Here is a 14923-nt window from a genome sequence, read left to right as displayed (position 1 = left end):
TAAATAGATGGAAGAAGTACTTTAATGATCTTTTAAATGTCCATGTAGGAGATAAATCAGAGGTAAATGAAGTCCACACAGCAGAACCTTTAGTTCCAGAACCTAACTTGACTGAAGTTAAAGATGCTATTAAAAGGCTAAAGAATAACAAAGCACCTGGCATTGATTTAATACCAGCTGAGTTAATTAAATATGGTGGAAATTCATTAATATGTCAAATTCATAAATTAATTTGTTTAATATGGAATAAAAAAGAAATCCCTCAACAGTGGAAAGAATCCATAATTGTTCCTGTGTTTAAAAAAGGTGATAAAATGAACTGCAATAATTACTGTGGAATTTCTCTACTCTCAACAACATATAAAATATTATCTAACATTATTTTAACAAGACTAACACCATATGCTAATGAAATTATCAATGTGGATTTAAACGTAACAGATCAACTACAGATCAAATTTTTCACATCAGACAGACACTTGAAAAAAGTGGGAATATAATCAAAATGTCCATCAGCTATTCATTGATTTCAAAAAAGCATATGATTCGGTCAAAAGAGAGAAATTATATAATGTATTAGTAGAGTTTGGAATACCTAAGAAGCTTGTTAGTATGATAAAAATATGCACCAGTGAAACAGAAAGTAAAATTCGTGTGGGTATTAATATGTCTGACAAATTTACAATTCATGATGGGTTAAAACAAGGAGATGCATTATCTCCATTGCTCTTTAATTTTGCCTTAGAATATGCTGTTAGGAAGGTAAAAGAAACTAAAGAAGGACTAAAATTAAATGGTGTGACTCAGTTGTTAGCATATGCAGATGATGTAGACTTATTGGGGGATGATGTGAATACAATTAAGAATAATGCTAAAATATTTTTCAAAACTGCTAAAGAGATAGGTTTGGAAGTTAACAAAGAGAAAACTAAATATATGCTTACAGGCCGAAACCAAGTGTTAGGTCTAATAATCAAAATCTAATTATTGATAACAACTCTTTTGAACCAGTTTCCAAATTCAAATACTTAGGAGCAATATTAACAAATGAAAATTATATTAAAGAAGAAATAAAAAGTAGGCTTAATTCAGGAAATGCATGTTACTTCTCTCTTCATAAACTTTTGTCTTCTCGTTTAATATCTAAGAAACTAAAAGTTAAAATATACAAAACAGTAATTTTGCCTATAGTATTATATGGACGTGAAACTTGGTCCCTTACATTGAAAGAGGAACATAAATTGAAAGTATTTGAAAATAAGATCCTTAGGAAAATCTTTGGACCTAAAAGGGATGAGGAGACAGGTGAGTGGAGAAGGTTACATAATTTAGAAGTACATAATTTGTATTCATGTCCAGATATTATTAGAATAATGAAATCAAGAAGACTTAGGTGGGCAGGCCATGTGGCACGAATTGGAGAGGAAAGAGGAGTTTACAGGATTCTTGTTGGGAAACCAGATGGTAAGAGACCTGTAGGAAGGCCAAGACGAACTTGGAGGGACAACGTTGAGATGGACCTAAGGGAAATCGGTAGGGATGGAAAAGAGTATATAGAACTTGCTCAAGATAGGGAAAGATGGAAGGCCTGTGTTGCTGCAGCCATGAACTTTCGGGTTTAAGAAGGCTAGAGAGTTAGTTAGAGTTAGTTAGTATCCGGAACGTTAAGGAAGGTTTATGGTTTCTCTTATTTAGGTTTATATTAGATGTAATTTTGGAACAGCTATATTAGGTGGCCGGTCGAGTATATGTTTTTTCTAGAAATTCATTTAATGTAAAAGTCTATTGTTTTGCTTTTGCAATGTGAGTAGCCAAAAAGGGTAGACATAGAGTCCCCTATTATGTTAAGGAATTCCACGTGGACATTTGTAATTTGTGGCCGAGATATGGCTTTGATATTGGGTAGAGAAAGGCTCCCCTTATATTTTGTTATGAATGTTTTTGGAGGTTGACCCTGAAGATGGTAGTTTACCTCATGAGTTGCAGATGTGAAAATATGACAGAAGAACGAATAGAAATTTACGGAAAGATGTTATGCAAATTTTTCTTTGGTTCTGTTTAATAGTAATTTTGTCGACCTTTAGTTAATAATTTGTCACCCGTTATTTGAAACCAAGTTAAAGCTGTGTTAGTTCTATGATGGGATGTGGACACGTTACATAAGAGAGTGCTCTCTGGGTTTTATGTTTACTCAATAGAAAGTTTTGACTATCTTATGGAAGCCGTTATGATCTAAATTTTATCTTGGCATTGTTGTAGTTTTCCTTTTGATCAGAAGTTTGTATATTTTTCTTCTTTTAACTTAACTATGTTTGAATTTGTGAATAAGGTTTAGACGGAGAACCTTCTCTCATGTTAATTTTTGGAAAGTTTTTTGGAAATTTGAGATGTAAATAAATTTGTAATCGTTAATGGGTATTTCCTTATAGTAAATTTGGTTTATAAGTACAAATCAACTGGCCTCCTTTTGGTTTGGTGAGGTGTCCCGCCGTCAATGGTCAGTGAGGCGGAGGCTTTATCAATCCATAAGATGTCAGTTTAGATTATGCTGATTTCGCTCGCGACTCGCATGCGTATCCTCACTGGTCAGTGGGATGCGGGTGCGATCACGATGGAAGTTTAAGCGTAAGGAAGGTTACCTACTTTAGAGTTAAGGTTCTTGGTTAAGTAAACATTTTTTTTTTTTTTTATTCAAAAGCAGACCCTTACCCGAACTTTGGGATGCGGGCTCTCATGCCCCGCAGGAACTGAGAATTAGTCGTGGCATATATTATAACAGAAAGATAATTGGTAGGCAGCGACGCCCGGTCTTGGTCTTTCGAGGGGACCGAGCCGGTGTGTCGTGTGCCTTGGCAACGGGCTAACCAGCTCTTTGTTGCAAGGGACAAGCAAGATATTTTTCCGTGGGGCATATTACCCCGATAATAGTGCTGCCCCCTCAAAAACACCACTTGAATTTGAAATTATCGCATACTTGCGTCCCTCAATTACATAATAATTAATGTAAATGACTATGACTGAAATCAAATTATACGTGTGAAATATATACTTTTAGGTTGATATTCGTTTTCGAAGAGGGAGGTGTGGTAATCCTTGACCTCCTTCTAGATGTTCCATGCCCCTACATTATTATACTTTCAACTAGAATATATAGTTTTAGTAGTCCCTTCATGCAATGATTTTTGAATGATTTGAATTTTATTCTAATGGTAATTTTTAGCATATTGTATCTTAGAAAACTTCTCTCACAATTCTTAACTGAGTAATGCTGAACTTTAAGATATCGACAGTGTTTGGAAGTTACTTTTCAAAAGTAATTCAAAGTTAATCACTTGAGAAATTAATTCAGTTATAATTACTGTAGCTTTAAAACGTATCTAATTTAGTTACTATTACAATTACTTTATTCTAGATTAGTTATATCTTGAAAGACATGGATCAAAACATAAAATGCAAGCGCACTATTAATTTCATCACAGATGACCACCAACCAAAAACTTAAGTTTCATATGTAATTGAGGACTAAAAGTGGTAAACGTTGTAAGTGCCAAAAGCGAAAGTGTTGGGAAATCGCATCGTTCAGCACATCAGCTCGTAAGAACGTTCACACTAGTGCCTCTTTACACGCCCTTTGAACTAGTTAGAGGGTTATCAGCCCAATTTCACGTTTACCACATTATAAAGCATGGCACATTTCACAGTTCAACGTGGAAAACGGTGTTTGAATTATTGTGGCACTTACAGCGTTTACCAATTTTAGTCTTTAATTATAACTGCTGGTCTCCGTGTTGGAGTGGTTAGAACAGCGCGTTACGACGCTAGGAGTTTCTGGTTCGAATCCCGGCATGGGTATTCTTTGCATGGGATCGTTCGTAAGTTTCATCATTTATCACTCGTTCTCATCTTTGCGATTAGACAAAAATGGCAGAAAAGCGTAGTAAAATAAACTAAATCAATCAACCATATAATTATAACTAAATTATTATATTTTATATGTAAATACAGAGGCAATAAAATCCACATCTTTTACTAAAATATGAAAAAAATAATATTTTATTGTATTTTTGTTGAGCAAACAATATATTATTCAGAATTACTGTTGAACTGTGGTATACCAATGAGGATTGTTGGAGATTATGTAGCCTTATGTCGAAATTATTCTAATTAAAATACACTTGGAATAGATACATTCTGGTTCCTGGCAATAAATAAGATTGTTCTCGTGGTCTCACGATTTCAATAATCACTAATTCATCCATTCTTCAGGCGAGGATATGATTCAACAAATTGTAAAAATGGAACAGAAGAAAATTCCTTTCTATGCGAAAAAATAGTAATTGTACACTTCCGTTCAGATCAATTGGTACATACTTCAACTGTTCGACCCTATAAAGAGTGACACAGGAGTGTACAACTAACTTTGAACTTAGTTACTAGTTTGGTGGAAAAATAACTGAATTTCAGGTACTAATTTCATAAAGTAAGTAGTTTACAGTTAATGTTACTCGAAAATGTTACTGTTACTTCCAAAGACAGCTGCAGAACATACCAGTATAATTAGTGAAGAACTGTGAGAAGGACTTTGGACATTGTGCGGAGGCAACGTGTGTAAAATTGTACTTTTGTATTATGAAACGAAATAACAATCACTCTTCTGCTCGTTTACCCTTATTCCCGGTTTTCAGATAAAGGCCTCCCCTATGGCGTGGTGGTAACGTCGTCGCCTTGTAGCTACTCAAGAGTTTCGATACATGGTGGAGGCGCATTGCACAGTGGTTCGGATCCCATTTTAAACTGTAGGTCCAGTTCTGATTAGCCTATCTGTGCATAAAAAGGACTTAAAACATCAATTCAGGGTTTTCAAATAAAACATTTTCTTAAAGTATAGTAATTTGAGCTTTAATTTCCATTGTAACACTGCTAAGCCTTGTTTCCATGTCATTAAAATGTTGACAAAGGAAAGCTTTTATAGTATAAAAAAAATATACATAAAAAAGGTAATTTTTTCACCCTCTAACAGGGTCTTCTTCAGACGAATATTCACAATTGACAATAAGCAAAGATTATTTGGTCTTATCGTCATCCTGAGAAAATGGAACACTCTTTTGTATCAATTGGAATTCTGCAAGAAAAATACATTAAGAATCTGAAATTTACGTCCTTGTGGAAAAATTAACATTAATACTTTTAAGCATTTTTCAACAATGTTTATAATTGAAAAAATTGAAAATGTGTTTTATCTTTAATTTCATTTTACTAATACAGGGTGCAGAATGGCATTTCAACAATGAAAGCACGGTGCGTTGCGTTGCGTTCTACCCAAGAATATTTTGAACGGTCGCTCCATACACAAGAGAAGAACTTCGCTGGAGCAATCGAACGAAAGCAATTCTCTGGGCAAGTAGTGATGCGAGACGGCTCTACCAATGAACACGTGACAGGGAACGGGATTGCGTGGAACGGCGGAAAGAAAACCTATTTCTAACCTGTGGCTTCTGTAGTTACTAGCTTTCGCAGCATCGTGTACTGCTTCGCTCTACTCACTCGGCCCCCCCCCCCCCCTTCTCTGCCACTATGTGCAACCTTGCTGCAGCAGAGATAGTTGAGACAGAGTATAAAGTATCCAATCGAAAGTAGAAAGTACTGTCATACAAAATGAAGTGTACAGTCAACGCAGGCACGTATCCAGAAATTCCTTTCGGTGGAAGGGGGAGACAATATATTTTTAAGGGGTATAGATAGAACCTCAGTGGTGCCCTTTTGGTGGCAAAGCGGGGAGGGTTGGGGTGCCTAGCATTAAGAGGCAAAAAAACGAACGAGGCACGAACTAGAAGTAGACTTTGGTAGTTTACGGGAAATTGTCTCACTAGTCCTCTTCACTTTCGAATTACTAACAGATTCTGTTGTACTGATCAACCGGGAAATTGAAGCCGGGTATTTACGTCTTCATTATATTCTAGAATGTTCCGCAGGTAAAACGTTTCGTTATTACCAGTGGTTCGACTCCACCTCTTATTTGAGAAAGTTTCCTTTCCCGCTTTCCAAAGAATAAATAATACAAAGAATCGTCCTACTCGTGGCACGCTTTGTTGTGCAGCTTCCAAATGATGACAAATCTTTACACAATGATCGCGCTCGCTGCGACAACAACAAAGAAAACGCAAGAAACGTTTACGTGCAATATTGTCAATAAAAGGGTTATAGAACATTCTCCGTCTTGCCTCGATAATTACTCTCCTTAAATTATCGTCACATTGTTCAAGAAGCCAAAAAACTAATTTATCCAGTGTAAACTGATAAGATTTCCTGCGGGGGCTCGGCCCCCTGATCTCCACCTTGGATACGTGCTATGATCAATAATATGGTTATGGAACATTCTCTACCTTGCCCCGATAATTATTTATCTACTTAACCCTTCAAGCCGGGAGTTAAATACCCATCAGCCGCTGCGAGAGGCGGTAATTTTAAATCACCAAAACAGCAATTTTCTCATAATGTCACAAAATCGAACATATCTTAAAAACCATTTGCTCAATTACAATGAAATTTTCAGGACTTGTAAACCAAACTTCACACTAAACAAAAATGTATAAATAATGACATTTATGATATAATAACAAAAATAATAATAATTAAAACTTACATGTCATTTCGTCACTATTACACGGGACGTATACGTGTACGTCGAACCGCCTCTAGAAGCACTATGAGGGTCCGTACACGTGTACGTTGAACCGGCCTGAGGGGTTAAATTATCGTCGGATTTTTCAAGAAACCAAAAACCTAATTTTATCTAGTGTAAACTGAAAGATTTCCCTTGGAAGGGGCTCGACCCCTATGATCCCCATCTTGAATACATCAATTACAGGGTTCTAGAACATTTTCTGTCTTGCCTAGATAATTATTACTCTCCTTAAATTATCGTCACATTATTCAAGTAGCCAAAAACCTACTTTATCTAGTGTAAACTGAAACATTTCCTGGGGGATCGACCCCCTTTATACCCACATTGTACACGTGCTATTATCTATTACAGGGTTGTAGAAAAATTTACCTTGCCTCGATAATTATTTCTCTCCTTAAATTTTCGTCACATTATTTTATTTCACACACACAAGAAACCAAAAAGCCTAATTTTATCTACTGTAAACCGAAAACTTTCGGGGGGGCTCTAGCCTACTGAGCCCCCCTTGGATACGTGCCTGAGTCAACGCAGCATTTGATTCAAACTTATTCACAAAATTTTTCAATTATTTCAATTACTGTCCTCACTTGGTCCGTTTCGTGTTTGACTTAACTACACTTATTATTGTATTTTCTTCTCTGCGTTCTGAATATTAAAATAAATACTGAACATAAAATAACGAATTTTATATTAATATTTAACTACACTCATTATTGCATTTTCTTCTCTGCGTTCTAAATATTAAAACAAATACTTAATATAAAACAACGGATTTTATATTAATATTTCGACTATTACTACCCTCCACTGATGATATATTGCTTATTTCTGTAAGAACGTATAACTAAAATCTCATGATTATCAATTTCCCTGATTTACTACTATTTTTTTAATTCACTAACTCACCTCTAACCAATATGGCGTCATCTCACATTGAGTACCCTAATCGACCTACCTCTATGTATCTACCTTGGTTATATTTAAGCTGAGATTGGGCAACATGGCCCTCGGTTGCCATGGCAAACGGTGCTGCCATCTGTTATCGAAAAATTACCACAAAATTGCCTTTAGTACGGCCTTAAACTTAAAAGGAACTCCTCGGTGTTGTGCATACATCTTGGTATGGTAGTTCGGGGCGCAAGCTAGGCCTATGTGATGATAGGTACGCCGATAGCCATGCATTGATGCTATGCACAATACTGCAACCATTCTACGTTAAATAATAAAGCTAGTCTAAGGATTAATTTGGAAATAAAAGGCTAAAGATCAAATTTTGGCTCAGTTATTATTGCGTATCTCTTGATGTGGTAGTTCGATGTAACACTATGTAACATTTATTCTGCGTTTTATTGGATTATCGTAACCTTTTATTGTTCCTGTATTTATTTTATTTGTTGTGTATCTTCTTTCACATTTCCTTATTGACAATGATTAGTGGGTCATTCCACGTCAAATCATCCAGGCCATGTCACCCACCATCTCCGAGTTTGATGAAATTCAGTATACTTATAGAACTTTTCATGCTGATTACAAAAATGACAACTTTTTTTAGATTGGTCAAGGGGTTCAGAAATTACGCGTTTTTAAAAATCTCTGTGTACGCCACATGCGGTTCCACTTTAAATGACACGCATTAGGTTATAAATTATAGTATCTTCTCTCAGGTTTGCCGTAGAAACTTCATGTTTGATTTCTTTTGCTCAGGATAGTGTAAGCTTTCATTCAAATAAGGTTTCCGATCAGTGTATCAATAATCATGTATTTTATGTATAGTTTCATGTATTTTTTTAGAAAAATAAATGACTAACTTCAAGAGCGAATTTCGTGCAATGTCCCCCCTTCAATTTCACCCAAATTTTATATACAGGTAGCTCAGAGTGGGTACTAATGCTTGATGGAAAACTTGGGATGGGCGGTTCAGAGACAGGGTGATAAAAAAATCATTTGCATTAAAAGTTAATCTTATTAAAAATACTTATGTATTAGCACAAAGTCTGAAGTACAATATGTTTTGAGGTATAATATTCACAATTTCTGTTCACTATGTGTGAAGGTAAGCATAGACGTAACCTGGTGGGGGCAAAGGAAATCATTTTCCGTATCCAAAATATATAGATTAATTAAAACCTACAAATAATAATTGCAGTGGAACCCCGATTTCAAGTTCCTCGATTTTACATTTCCCTGCATTTTACATCCAATATTGGTGGTCCCAACATAGCAAATTTTCCTTGGTTTTACATTTTCTCGCATTCTAAGTTTTTTCAGCTTGGTCCCCTGAACAACGTAAAATCGAAGTTCCACTCTATCTAAATTAGTTTCAACTGTCTTCAATTCTTTAAAAAAATATATAATCATAGTCATTAGCATTCCCAAGCTTAGCAACTTTTCTTCGAGAACATTCTTCTTTTTGTGCATTTTATCTCAATATGGATTTTTTTTTACTCTTCACGGAGATACGTAATACGAAGTAAGAATTAATAATACACATTTGTGTTGAATGAAGATTTCCCAAATGGAGCTTTTCTTGCCACATAGCAGAGAAAATCTCCTTGTGATGGGGTGGTTGGAACACTTAGAAGACTTGTGTAGACATCAACAGTATCAAGTAACAAGTTCAGCAATGAAGTACCAATTCCATAGAAATATTATTAGAGGCATAAATTTCTTATTAATCACGTAAGGTGAAATGACAACAACCTCCAGTACAATGTGTCAGCGATTGCAAAGTACTATAGAATAGGACCAGGAAGATTAAGCATGCACTGTTTTGAACTTAAGCTACAGGTTATTTACAGTGTTCGGTAAGTTACTTTTTACAAGTAACCGAGTTTCAGTTACTCATTTAAAAAGTAACTCTGTTACAGTTACTGGTACTTTGAAAGTAACTGAGTTACTTTACAGTTACTGTGAAATAAACTTACAGTTAATGATCATTGATTTGTGTAAAAATTACAAATTGTGTTTCTAGTACGTAATCCGTATGTCTTCATAAACCTACATTACTACTGCAAATAAATGACGAAACACAGAATCAACTTTGCTTGAACGATTTTAATTAAGAAATCATTTGAATGCTGACCACGGTATTTTGAATATGGTGTCATTGATTCCACTTCCACCTATTTCTTTCTCCTCCATTCCAAGTTCAGCAAAATCCAAAGACCCACTCCTTCAACGATGACTGTTTCCTAGCTCGACAGTCCACCTGAAACACTGAAGTTTTCACATACAATTAGATATGAATTGAAGTAAAGCGTGGATGAAGTTAGCATGCAACAAAGCATAGCTTCCTTGACAGGCCAGCAATTCCAAGAAAATCCTTTCATGTAGCATCCAGAGAAGGTACAGATATATTTTCTTTTACAGTTGGGAACAGAAAATGTGAACGGCACAATTTATAGTGCATGAAATTTTGGCAATGTATAGAATACAATCGAGTAAGTATTTCTCGGTACTATCTTCATGGGCGTAACTTGCAAACTATATTTGGTTGAGAGAATCAAAGTTTTCAGTGTCATAAAAATAGTGTCAAAGATTATTTGCTAAATACATTTGAAAAATCACAATAATTACTCTTTTTTTGTTTGTTCCTCAAGTGCCAGGAGGTTCACAAAATATATTTAACTTGTAGGTTTTAATTAATCTATAAATTTTAGTAAGGGAAAATGGTTCCCTTTGCCCCCACCAGGTTACGCCTATGCTTACCTTCACACATAGTGAACAGAAATTGTGAATATTATACCTCAAAACATATTGTACTTCAGACTTTGTGATAATACATAAGTATTTTTAATAAGATTAACTTTTAATGCAAATGATTTTTTTATCACCCTGTCTCTGAACCGCCCATCCCAAGTTTTCCATCAAGCATTAGTACCCACTCTGAGCTACCTGTATATAAAATTTGGGTGAAATTGAAGGGGGGCATTGCACGAAATTCGCTCTTGAAGTTAGTCATTTATTTTTCTAAAAAAATACATGAAACTATACATAAAATACATGATTATTGATACACTGATCGGAAACCTTATTTGAATGAAAGCTTACACTATCCTGAGCGAAAGAAATCAAACATGAAGTTTCTACGGCAAACCTGAGAGAAGATACTATAATTTATAACCTAATGCGTGTCATTTAAAGTGGAGCCGCATGTGGCGTACACAGAGATTTTTAAAAACGCGTAATTTCTGAACCCCTTGACCAATCTAAAAAAAGTTGTAATTTTTGTAATCAGCATGAAAAGTTCTATAAGTATACTGAATTTCATCAAAATCGGAGATGGTGGGTGACATTTTCACAAAATTCTGGATGATTTGACATGGAATGACCCTAGTTGTAGTCTGCTTGAACAAAGAAGATTATTATTATTACTGTTATTATTATCATTATTGTTATTGTTATTATTATTATTATTATTATTATTATTATTAACCTTAACTAAATTTGCATTCCTAAGCCGGCACTCGTGGCGGAGTGCTTAGCACATAGCGCTACGACGCCAGGGGTCCCAGGTTCGAATCCCGGCCTGGGCATGGGTGTTTGTCAGTGTCCATTCACCAATTTCATCATATCACCACATAATCTAAATCAGTAAATAAACCATTAAAATATCGTATGCTAAAAACTCTGATAATAAATTATGGAATGTTTTTGCTTTCTAATTCATTTATATGTATTTATATTTATTTTATTGCAGAGATAAGTACAATCCTGCACAGTCCAAGAGAAGTGCCACGAATTTGTCAATTTTTGAGAAATTTGTTATGCTCGTGTGTCTATGGTATGAACATGGATAAATTATTTAGGATAGAAAGCATGATCTTCAAACTAGACGAAGAACTGGTAAGTTTACGGCAACATTATTTTAACATATTATTTCGTCATATTTATTTCGTTGTATTGTAGATAGTAGAAATATTGGAGCGAGAAAGGGACAAGGGACGTGTAGAACCATTAATTTCTTGAAAGACATTGAAACATTGTACGGTGTAACATTAATTACCAGGTTACAGTCTGTTTAGGCTCTACCAGGGTTGTTAAAGGTCCAGGAATTTTAATAAATTCCATTCCGGTCCAGGAGAGAAAAATCAGCAAGCGTTAAATGGGTTCTGGACTGTAAAGTCATATTTATCTGTGAAGTATTTCAATTCGGTCCAGGAACTTTTTTTAGGATGAATTTAAGAACGGTCCAGGAATCTTTCTTTCGTAAAAATTATACGGTCCAGGAACCTTTTTTCCCCGAATACGGTCCATGAACCTTTTATCCGGATCAGTTTAAATAGGGTCCAAGTTGTAATGACCCTGCGTGGTCGCCATTCACTTATTATTAGACCTTGCGTGGTCGCTATATTCATTTTAATTTCGGATGAAAGAGTTAAGCGAAATGTCCCTGCGAGGCGTATGCTTTTAGTTTAAATGTCTTCTGTAAACGTTAACGGATCCACCTCTAAGTTTATTAGCTTCACTTATTATTAGACCCCACGTGGTCGCTGTTTTCTGTAAACGTTATCACTTATTGTCATTTACACTGTTCAACTATTTGTTTAGTATTGCAGAGTCCTGCGTGGCTCATTATTAATTGTATTGTCTGAATGCACACAGTTTTAGTTTATTTTGACACGTGCATCTAGTGATTTTCCCACTAGTGATTTCTCAATATCAGACCTTGATAATTCTCAGTACGGAGTTTGCAATATGTAAAAAAATGTGTTGGTAACGCGTACTTTTAGTTAGAATTTTCACCGCCCATTCGCTACCGCAAGTATAAAGCCAGCGCAGCGTGGTCCGGAGCTCAGTTGGCTCCCTGATGTCAACGGGCAAACATCCAGGGTTAATCGGCCTCCCAGTTTGAAAACTAGAAGACGACGATGATAAGAGGGATGTTCATTAAATATTTCCCCTGACCCAGTTCTAGTTAATCTAGAATACTGAAATTTTACGTGTGTAATGATACATATGTGCATAGGTCATGAGGTAATTTACAATTCTGAACTCCTCATAATTTTTGTCTTACAAGTACTAAATTGAGACAAGGTGTAGTGATGGATGCAGTGCAATACCAAGCAGTCATCAAGTTTCTTTACTTGAGAGGCCGCACACCAAAGGAAACTTTTGGTGAGATGAAATGACCTATGGAGAGGATGCTCCATCGTATGACGTAGTGAAGCACTGTCATCATCAGCTGAAGTGTGGTCGGATTTTAGTAGAAACATCTCCCATTTTTGGGCGACCCCAGTCAGCCATTGACGAAAACACCATTGGTCAATTGAAAGCCGCCATCTTGGATGATCGCCCCATAACCGTTCGCCAACTAGCTGAAGATGTCAAGATCAGTGTGGGTCTGTGGAAAAAAATCATCCATGACCATTTGCACGTGCGGAAGGTGTCTGCCCGATGGGTATCTCGGCTACTCGAACCTTTCCAAATGCTGGAACGAGTCACGTGCTCCCAGGCTAATTTGACCATGTGCCAGGAAAACCAGGAGGAATTTTTTGACAGACTAATCACCCAGGGTTAAACGTGGGTCCATCACTATGACCCAGAGACCAAGGCCCATTCAAAACAATGGAAGCATCCTGACTCACCACCACCAAAGAAGGCCCGTGTCCAACCCACAGCGGGTAAAGTGATGCTCATGGTTTTTTTGGGACCAGCATGGAGTAGTTATGATGGATTTCCTGGCGATGGGTACCACAATTACCAGGACACAGTAGATATATTGACTGGTTCATAAACACAGGAGTCGAGGAGTGTGCTGGACTGTACTCTGAAGAGAATTCCTGAGAAGCTCGTGCCAGTGAAGGAAGATAAGTGTGAGATGTTGCAGTGTACCGAAACAGTTCTTTACCCGCTGTATTCTGTGCCACTTTTCCTGATGGAAGTTCTGGAGAATGAACTATATCTGTGGAAGACTTGGAACATCATCCGACCATCAGGGTATTTATTTGTGAGTGTATTGATTATCAGCTGGCTAGTTACTTTGTTCTACATTCTGTATCAGATATTACAATGTATTATTCTTGTTTCATTAATCCGTGTATGCATGCCTAACGAAGTCCTTGATCATTTCAACTGGCCTATCAACGGAGTAGACCCGCAAATCTCCAACTGGAACCAAAAGCTATTTCTAGCCAAGTCCAAAGAGCGCACTAGAAATATCAAACGAAAATTTAAGACTAAAGGCCATGCGCTCGAGCTGCACGAAGACGACTTGGTTCTTGTTCGAACTCATAAGCTTAGTTCGAGGAAGAATAAAACAATAGCTAAGCTCTTTGAAGTGTATATTGGACCTTATTTAGCCACTGATCTTCGGAACAACGCAGCAATGTTAGTTCACCCCAAGACCAGGCAACCCCTCGACCGAGTAAACTTCGACAACCTTCGCCTACAGGTGTTCATCGGAGCGAAGAAGAGAAGTGGTAGGGGAAGAAGATGACCTAGTGACTAAAGTGTAGAAGAAACAGAAACTCTTATTACTGTCATATTTTCTATTAAATTAATATTTCATGAAAAATTTTCATAAATTGTAAGATTTAAATTTCTTCACAATTTTCGCCCGAGGAAGGGGCATATGTAATGACTCTGCGTGGTCGCCATTCACTTATTATTAGACCTTGCGCGGTCGCTATATTCATTTTAATTTCGGATGAAAGAGTTAAGCGAGATGTCCCTGTGAGGCGTACGCATTTAGTTTAAATGTATTCTGTAAACGTTAACGGATCCACCTCTAAGTTTATTAGCTTCACTTATTATTAGACCCAACGTGGTCGCTGTTTTCTGTAAACATTAACAATTATTGTCATTTACACTGTTCAACTATTTGTTTAGTATTGCAGAGTCCTGCGTGGCTCATTATTAATTGTATTGTCTGAATGGACACAGTTTTAGTTTATTTTGACAAGTGCATCTAGTGATTTTCCCACTAGTGATTTCTCAATATCAGACCTTGATAATTCTCAGTACGGAGTTTTCAATATGTAAAAAAATGAGTTGGCAACGCGAACTTTTAGTTAGAATTTTCACCGCCCATTCGCTACCGCAAGTATAAAGCCAGCGCAGCGTAACCCGGAGCTCCGCTCTGTGGGACCTGGAGTGGAAACCTCACGGTGCCCAACGAAGCTCCAGACCATCGAATGTCGAGATCGCCGCGTCATAGTCACGCGTTCGCGCGATGTCAGTGAAGAACCTCAACCTACCCAACCCCGTCCAGGGAAATAAAGGAAGACGTCCAACAAC

At 36.6% G+C, this 14923-nt stretch overlaps 1 protein-coding gene across 1 annotated transcript in view; it reads left to right on the top strand.

Annotated features, from left to right (window-relative positions):
- The window catches only part of LOC145995242 (phospholipase B1, membrane-associated-like), a 77257-nt gene that overhangs the window by 39929 nt on the left and 22405 nt on the right, over positions 1-14923 (top strand). The window contains exon 6 of the mRNA XM_083131810.1: positions 11385-11530. Within this exon, the coding sequence (XP_082987936.1) occupies positions 11385-11530 (146 nt within the window). The remainder of the gene's footprint in view (positions 1-11384; positions 11531-14923) is intronic.

This window comes from Lepisma saccharinum, chromosome 11 (genome assembly GCF_977018435.1).
Source record: "Lepisma saccharinum chromosome 11, izLepSacc3.1, whole genome shotgun sequence".
In the NCBI taxonomy this organism is placed as follows: domain Eukaryota; kingdom Metazoa; phylum Arthropoda; class Insecta; order Zygentoma; family Lepismatidae; genus Lepisma; species Lepisma saccharinum.
The sequence above is the reverse complement of the archived record's forward strand: the minus strand, read 5'-3'. Positions and strand labels throughout refer to the sequence as shown.